At 37.9% G+C, this 9,017-nt stretch overlaps 1 protein-coding gene and 1 pseudogene across 1 annotated transcript; both read right to left on the reverse strand.

Annotated features, from left to right (window-relative positions):
• Positions 1-260: 260 nt before the first annotated feature.
• On the reverse strand, positions 261-3,776 carry LOC145592186 (uncharacterized). Its single transcript, XM_081648646.1, has 4 exons — positions 3,497-3,776; positions 3,000-3,407; positions 634-903; positions 261-557 (listed from the first exon to the last, which is right to left on the reverse strand). Exons 2-4 carry the CDS (start codon positions 3,219-3,221, stop codon positions 261-263), a joined length of 789 nt encoding a protein of 262 aa, XP_081504772.1. The 5' UTR covers positions 3,222-3,407; positions 3,497-3,776.
• Positions 3,777-7,572: 3,796 nt separating this feature from the next.
• On the reverse strand, positions 7,573-7,671 carry LOC145593265 (small nucleolar RNA R71; annotated as a pseudogene).
• Between the last annotated feature and the right edge of the window lie 1,346 nt (positions 7,672-9,017).

Below are 9,017 nucleotides of genomic sequence, written 5' to 3' on the forward strand. Positions count from 1 at the left end.
CCTATTATTAGGGCAGGTTCAATCTCTTTTAGGTTGGATTTGTACCTTCATCCCCGAACGCCAGTCTTGGTTCCAGAGCTATTGGAGTTGATGATCTCCTGGATCGTTAAGGGGTGTAACCTTCACCCTGTGAACGGTTTACAAGTTCCTAAAAGTTGTTGGCGACTCTTTTTCTCTAGCTTCCTTCCCTTTGGACGCCACCATGCTTAAGTGTATGATCACAGTGGGGCTCAAGTTTGGGGTAATGCTTTAAATATTCCCTACAGGTACACCCTCCTTACAATACCTGACAAATATAATCTAATTTGTGTGTCTTCCTCTTTATAAAACAATGGAGCCTTCAATGGAATTGTCGTAGTATCATAATCTCCACTTCCAGAATTCATGTAATAATACAACATAGAACACTGTTCACCAAGACTCTTAACAATATTTTCCGGAATAGTTATGCCTTTGCCTTTAATAGTTGAATGCTCTAAGTTAATAGGTCCGCAACTATCAACTTTCTCTTTGGTTTGCACCAATTCATTATCCGTCTTTTTTGCCAAAGTCATAACCTTCAAGAAAAGATAAATATTAATATAATTCAGTTACAAATATCTTAGATCATTACGTAGTATATCAATGAATTACCTCATCAGTAAAGAAGATTAAATCTAGCGGCCACCCCAAAAAATAATCTTTCGCCTGACCCAACTTACTGATAACGTCATCAGTCTCTTCTGGGATATTTAGGTGAGAATAATCACTGTAAACATGGTCAACACTAACTCTGTAGATGTCACAGTTCATTTTCTTGTTATGAATCACTCTACTAGGACAAGGTTCTGCCGTTCCATCGGCCACAATCACTGAGTTCCCACTGAACTCATCAACTAAAGCAAGACGACATTTAGTTGGGACCTACATAATTGATAATGTCGTAAGAAACATGAAAGCAAAACATCTACATAGTACATTACCGATATTTTTGAAAATGCAAATTCTAGATATCTTTCGAGTTTTTTAGCTATCATGCTGGTTGATCCTAATCTACAAGTATACTAGTCAGGTGTACTCAAAGACTCAGTTAGAATTAGTGTAAAGATGAGCTCAGACTCAAGGTTGCGGAAGAAGTAAAGAAGGTTTCAGACACGAAAGACGGTGAGAACACTGCAGAATTTGCAGCCGGTTTAAATGAAGAATGACTCAACAAAATGCAGTATCTACACGTAGCATTTATGCAAGTGGCTCAAGAGCCGCGGGTAGTCTCTCCACCTTGTTCAACTCTATTGATCAAGACATTCAAGACAAGATTGATGACATTTTAGAGCACTTGCAAGATATAAAGGACATTCAAAGACTCAGTTAGATATACATTTTAGAGCACACATGTTGCAGCAGCAGACCCTTCAAACAGAAACTATTTGACGCTAGAGAGAATCCACTTCTTTGGTAGGCAAGGTTTTTGGAAGGGATGACAAGAAAAACAAGATAATTACACTACTATTGAAAGATGATAAGAGTGCTAAGAATTATGCTGTGATACCTATTATTGGAACGGGTGGTATTGGGAAGACGACCCTTGCTCAGTATGTATACATCGATGAGCAACTGAACAGTTACTTTTATCTTAAGGCATGGGTGTGTGTCTCAAACGACCCTTGCTTAGTATGTATACAACGATGAGAAGGGGACAGCAGAAGAAAAGAAAAGGGAGACTTTAGTCAACAAGCAACAAAAAAGCAAAGTGACAAAACTCATTTAGGGAAAGCAAGCAACAAGCAGTAGCAATGTCTTATGTTGGTTTAGCTATTTTGGTTAAGTAGTCACATAAAGGCTAGTTATTCCTTAGAAAGTTTGAGTATAAATGTAGTAGTAAGCTTAGTAGGGGAATTATCCAAAAATTAAATGAAGGACAAAGCTCAAGCTCGAAATTTGCCTATTGCGAGAATCATAACAAGACATAAGCATGATATAACAACCTTCAAAATTACTCATCTACTGTATATTGTACAATGAGGACCAGGGCAGCTATCTGGTTAGCATGTAAACCTATCTCAAAAATATATCAGTCACACAAATACGCTATAACCTGTGCCATCTCATCCAAGATCATCAAGTGCACACAAGAGGTCACTAAGAGGACTTAAATGGCAATATAATGACCTTAGAAAAAAAAGCCACAAGGAGCACATCTGTATCAGATTTCGCTAACTAGCATCATTCCAGCAAGAACCCGAAGAAGAGCACATATATTAAAGCTTTGGCACATATGATGGAAAAAGGTGTCATACTAAAGGTCAGCATAGAAATGTACTTTGAGAATGAGTGAAATCATAAATCATTTTGCTGTTTTAACACATGTCAAGTTAAATTCTCATAGATATGAATGAAAAAGCTTAGATACAAAATTAAGAAGCTTAGATATAATCCATTGTATGAACAACAAAAGGTCAATACTAACTTTTATCTTCAATAAAAACATCAAATAGCAAGAAAAAGAATACCACTCCAACAGCAAATTCTACAAACAAAACCAACCAACTCCACAAACCTAAAATTAAGAAGACTAAACAACGCTGAACAAACTATTCATCCTAACTCAGTTCTGAATTCAGTTTTGATTTTCAGTTCTGAAAGTCAGCTCTAAATTCCGTTCTGATTTTCATTTCTGAATTCAATTCTGATTTTCAGTTCTGAATTCAGGTCTGATTTTCAACTCTGAATTCAAGTCTGATTTTCAGTTCTGAATTCAATTCTGATTTTCAATTCTGAATTCAGGTCTGATTTTCAGCGCTGAATTCAGTTCTGAATTCAGTTCTGAAAGTCGGCTCTGAATTCAGTTCTAATTTTCAGTTCTGAATGCAGTTCTGATATTCGGCTTTGAATTCAGTTCTAATTATCAATTCTGTATTCAGTTCTGAAATTTGGCTTTGAATTCAGTTCTGATTATCAATTCTGCATTCATCTCATGTGATAATAATTAAGAGTTCAATCTTAGTCAAATGAAAATTTACCTCTAACAAACGAGGACTTAGCTCCGTTGGATTGGTTGAGGAAGATGGGGAAGGTTGAGCATCATTTACTTGCAAATCATTAGCAGTCATGTGTGGTATGAAAGCAGAAAGATAAGAATTTACAGCTGCTGCAATGCCTTCCTTTAATTTTTCTTCAAATTCCCAGGTTAAGTTCTCTTTAAATTCATCTAGTTCTTGTAATGAGAAACCACTTTTAGACATGTTTTTACCTTTTACCGGGCCAAATGCTTTTCTATAGCCGACACCAATCCCACATCCACCAAGTCCTTTCACAAATCCACAATGGTCCTTTTTCCCAAATGCCAAAGTAAGGGCATCAACGCCTCGCTCTGATTGTTTACACTCTCCTTCCTCAGATTCCTTTGCTTGTTTTTGCAAGTTCTCTTCCTGTTTGACAAAACATAGAAAAAGTTAATTAGATGACCAGAAATCTGTAATGTCAGTAGATTTCTTTATTTTGATAAACTATGACATACAACTATATTAACAATTCGAATAGTCTCTGTATCTTTTGGGTCGATGCCCCATGTTCCATCTGGAAATCGCTTTTCATGAGCTAAAACCCACTCAAGAGCTCGACAATAAAAAAAAGAACTAGTTGATGTACTGCTCTTGGAAGTATTGCCAGTAGTTGAAGATTCTGTCAGAGCAGGAAATCTATTTTCATGTCTCTTTTGCTTATTCCAAATTATCTGAGCTCTTTGAAAACTGTTTCGACCCAAGTGATGGCGACATTTGTTTAGCTTTGCATTTTCCTTCCCCTTTTCAATCTTTTCCTGTTTTTTTTTTTAAAAAAAAAAAGAAAAAAAGAAAAGAGAGTTAAACATTATCATATTCTTCACAATCAGTTTTTGTTTGATTAATTAACAATGCATGTGAATATGTAGTTACCTTGAATTCTGCTGATTTACTATATATTTCGAATCTCTTCCATTTCTCCTCTGTAAAGTAACCTTCATAAACTTCCCATGGCTTCATATTTGCTTTAGGAGAAGTGGCCGGGTATGGGTTTTTAAAAGTGATGAATCGTGCCCTTAAATTTGACTTGTGACAGCTGAATCGCGAAGCCACAGCACTATGAAACCTTTTTTGCCTTTCTCCACTTGGATCCTCAATGTGGAACATTCGCTGTGGATTAAAAAAAAAAGTTAACTAATATTTTGAATAGCAACATGACTAACTAGTAAGTGAATAGTTTATACCTTTGCCTCCTCCCATATATTTTCCCGATCCACTTTATCTATTTTTGCATACTCATTCACAGTGATGTCTAATCTCTTAGCACATGCACCAATTTTTTTGCCATAAACGGGTTCCCACTCACCAGTAGGCAAGTCAAAATCATTAAATTCAAGCACCATAGGCTTACTTGATTGTATTGCCTTCGATGGCCCCTACTCCTCTTCTTTGATGACGTGGATTGCAAAGCAACATCTTGGCTTGAGGAAGTTTGCTCTTGACTTTTTTGAATGGCCATATTTATGCTCCTTGATCTAGAAGTGCCTGCATAAAACAAAAGACAGAAACTGAAAGAATTAAATATCACATGAAAAGAGCTATATTTTTACAGATTATATACAAGTAAGTAACAAAGCAAGCAAATATAAATAATAAAAGCAACCTACAGAGACATTATTTTTCAATTCCTGAAGTTATAATACCAATAAAAACAGTCAAGCTTGTGCCGCATATATAAGAACTATGTAAAATTCTATTTAATCTGTCAAAGCTCAAAAGACTAAAATCCAAGTGAAAATGGAGATTATATAGTCATCTAACATTATTGTCTAACATTACAGTTACAAAATAATCGAAGAATTAAAAAGAACTACAGATTGATAAAAAATGAAGCCTAGGTATCAACATATTCTCCCTCCTCATGGGCATACTCTTCATCAGCAACAACGTCTTCCCCCTCTCTTAGAGGTTGAACCCCAATAGATAGAGGCGGTGTATCATCAAATAGGTCATACTCTTCCTCATCAACAACATTTTCGACACCAACAATTCTTCTCTTGCCTTGAACAACAACCTGCCAGTGATGATCAATGTTATCCCTTATATAGAAAATTTGTTTTGCTTGTGAAGCTAAAACAAAGGGCTCTTCCCCATCAACGAATCGACTTGAATCCACTAAAGTAAAACCAATAGCTAGTTCATCTATCTTTTTGCCTCACCGGTTGTCAGCCCACCTGCATCGAAAAACAGGAACTACAAAATCAATATAATTCAGCTCCCATATCTGATGAGTGACAGTTTTGGCACTCATTTGGTTCCTTTTTGGATGATTTTTATTTCATTTTATCTCTCTTTTCTTTAGTTTTCCTTAGTTTTATTCTTGTTTTCTTCATTTTATGCTTTATGTAGTTAGTTTCTCTTTTTCATGTCTTTTTCTAGTTTACTTGTTATTTTTCTCTTTTACTTGCTTTTTATCTTTTGCTTGTAGGTGGTAATTGATTGTCCAAGAATTCCCGAGCCTCCTCTCTACGAGTTTTCATTGCTTTTATGCCTAAAGAAGGTGCAAGAAGTTCCAAGTCAAAGGTGGATCCAAGGGGCAAGCTTCAAGGCTTTGTTTATGCCTTATTCATGGCTTTTATTCTTCAAGAAATTCAAGAAAGTTTCTGCCCACTTTGTCCTCCATCATCATCATCCTGGATGCGTGCACCACTTGAGCTAGGACGAAGAGAAGAAGGGGAGGAAACCCAGGTATGTGCGGGCGCACAAAGGGAGTGTGCGGCCGCACATTGGTCGTGTGCGGCCGCACACCAGGTGCGTGCGGGCGCACATTCCTGGGTGTGTCCCGTGCGCGGCTTTCTCCCTCCTCCGAGCGCCCGCACTTATGAGGGTCTATTTTTGGGCGTCATTGCCGACCTCCTCCTTGTATATATAGTTATTTCTACCTATTTTTGGGTGAGTTTTTAGTTTTAGTTTTTGAATTGGATAGTTAGTTTTTGGGAGAATTTTAGAGAGAGAAACTCAAGAACTAGAGAGAGAAACTCATGATTTTTGGTGATTTCTCAAGGATTCCTCATAGTATTTGATCTTTGGATCAAAGTTTTGTAAGGATCTTCTTCTTGATTTCAATACAAGTTTGATTTTAGTTGATTTCATTAGTTTTTCATATTGTTGATGATTGATTTGGTTATTGATTGAATTTTGATTGATTTTGATTGATTGTTGGTTTAATCTTTGCATTCAAGCATGTTGATGATGAATTTGATGAATGTTGTAGTTTTGATCTCCATTTCTATGGCTAGTGAGTAGTTTCCTAGCTAGGGAGATGGTGAAGCATGTATGAATGATGGAATAGTGTAATTTGGGGATAATTGATGGAGTTGATGATATGATTAAATTTGGTTGATGTTTCATGTGCATGTGTGTGATTAATTGAGGTTTGGCCATCTTTGATTAATACACTAGATTGCATTGTAAGCTTGCTATGATACGGACCATTGATTAGTAGACTTGCAATTTCACGATTGAGGTGCTTTGTGACGTTCCCTAGGTAGTGTTTAGCGTAGTTGACGCTAGTTAGACCTCTAGGTGAACCACCTTAGTATGCTCTTTTGGATACATGATGATTTTCCTTCATATCGCTTGACTTAGTCGGTTTGACCTCCCAAATTACTGTTTCCATTATGATTGCATGTGGATCCATTGCCCTAGTGTCTTAGATTGATTTTATACAAGTTTTCATTACCTAGTTTAGCCTTAGTTCTACCTCAAACCCCTTCTTGATTTCGAAATAGCTTGATTTAGACATCGTGCACTTGATATCCATTCCCTTGGGTTCGACCTTGACTTGCCACTACGCTAAATAGGGGTTAGTTAAGTTACAAATTTTGTTTGATTGGGTGGGGTGGTAGCCCAACGACCTACCGTTCTCCTTCCCATCAAAATGGCGCCGTTGCCGGGGAATGGTGCTTGAGTGTATGTTGTTTTTGAGTCTATTTCATTTTGATAAAATACAAAAAGATTTTGTTTCTCTAGGCTACATTTGTAGCCGTGCTACTAACATTTTTGTGTGAGTTTTGCATGCATAGAACCCGTGATCGTCCCCTTGTTCCCCTTGATCCGGAAATTGAGAGGACTCTTTCAGGAAGAAGAGTGGATAATAGATCCTTGGCTTATAGCTCTTCAAGTGAAGAAGAAATTCAAGAAAAGCAAGGAATGGGTGAACATCCTAGAATAGCCTTGAAGGAGCTTGGAGTGCCCGGGGCATATAGGTTTGAGAGTGGAATAGCTCCACCTACTACCCCGGCAAATGACTTTGAAATCCGGCCGGCAATGATCACCTTGATTGAGAGAAGGCAATATAGTGGGGCTAAGAATGAGAGCCCATTGAACCATTTGAAAAATATTGCAACACCATCAAAGTCAATGGGGTCTCTCAAGAATTCATCCGCCTCAAGTTGTTCCCTTTCTCTCTATTAGGAAGATCTTTGGAGTGGCTAGACAAAGAGGTGAAGCCCAACTCCTTGAGAACTTGGGATGATGTTACAAAGGCTTTCTTGTCCCGTTTCCATCCCCAAAAGAAGACGACGGAGGCAAGAGCCTTGATTCAAGGGTTCAAGCAAAGGCCGAGTGAAAGCCTTTATGAAGCATGGGAGAGATTCAAAGAGTATCAAAGGGAGTGCCCTCACCACGGAATCCCCACATACCAAGTGATCCAAATCTTCTATGGCGGTTTAAGTCCCCAAGGCAAGTCATGCCTTGATGGAGGGGCCGGGGGCCCTATCATGAACAAAACCGAAGAAGAAGTTGTGGACATCATTGAGGACGTGGTGACATATTATAGGGATTGGCAAGATGGGGAGAGGGACTCTTCAAGCAAGCAATCTTCATTGTATTCGGTGGACCATCTCAATGCAATCAACAACCTTTCCTCCCAAATGACAAACTTAGGAAAGGAGGTCACCGCAATCAAAGCTAAGTTGGAGAGCACTTCTACCTCTTCTCAAGCTTCTAATCTTCCCTCCCAATTTAAGGGGAGAGGTACTCCTTCTAACTCTCAACCCCCTCCCTCTTCACATAATATGCCTTTAGGTTGCTTGTTTTGTGATGCATGTGGATCGTATGATCATGACTCTAGTGTTTGTCCTAATGAATGTGTTGATGAATTTGACAACAATGAGTGTGAACATGTTAATTTTGTGTCAAACAACAATGTTCAAAGGCTTGATAATCAAAAAGGCCAATGGAATAGGAATTACCAAAACCAAGGCAATTTTGACAACTATAATCATAATGGTGGTTATAGGAACCAAGGGAATCAAGGTTCTCGTGGTAACCATAACCAAGGTTATAGTAGCCAAAATCAAAGCCAAAACTATGGTAATCAAAATCATAATTATGGTAATCAAAACCAAGGTTATGTAAATCATAACCAAGGTAATGGAAACCATAATCATGGTGGTGGTAACCATAATCAAGGTTATGGTTCAAATCAAAATAGGAGTAATTGGAACAACCAAGGAAGGGGAAATTTTCAAAACAATGCTCAAAGAGGTCCCCCACCCGGTTTTGTTCCAAAGACTCAAAATGAAAATTCCTATTCACAACCTTCTTCTCCTAAGACAACCTTGGAAGAGTTGATTGATAATCAAACTAAGATCATTAACACCTATATGGCGGTTAGTGATAAGAAATTCAATGAGATGATGACCCACAATAAGATGCTTGAGACTCAAATTACCCAATTAGCAAGCACTATTAAGGATTTTGCTAGTCCTTCATCTTTGCCTTCCCAAGGTGTTGAACCAAAGAAACCCGTGTACTCTATTGCCACAAGTGGTGGAAATGATTTTGATGAGGGAGTTTCTTGGTCAAAAGAAGGAAGAGATGAGAGTGGTGCCAAGGAGAATGAAGTGGAAAGGGTTGAGTCTAAGGAAATCTATTGTGAGGTTGACAAAAGAGAAGAGTGTGTTGGTGAAAAGATGAGTGAGATAGAGAGATTTCTCGATCTTCCATATCCCCAAAAATATTTGAGATTCAAAA

Source organism: Chenopodium album, chromosome 18 (genome assembly GCF_948465745.1).
Source record: "Chenopodium album chromosome 18, dcCheAlbu1.1, whole genome shotgun sequence".
In the NCBI taxonomy this organism is placed as follows: Eukaryota; Viridiplantae; Streptophyta; class Magnoliopsida; order Caryophyllales; family Amaranthaceae; genus Chenopodium; species Chenopodium album.

Coding starts and splice junctions, on each gene's coding strand:
- LOC145592186 (XM_081648646.1), bottom strand. CDS start 3,221: ATGTCTAAAAGTGGTTTCTCATTACAAGAACTAGATGAATTTAAAGAG. Junction 904..2,999: donor TAAGTCCTCGTTTGTTAGAG/GTAAATTTTCAT, acceptor TCAATTATGTAG/GTCCCAACTAAATGTCGTCT. Junction 558..633: donor TAATCTTCTTTACTGATGAG/GTAATTCATTGA, acceptor CTTTTCTTGAAG/GTTATGACTTTGGCAAAAAA.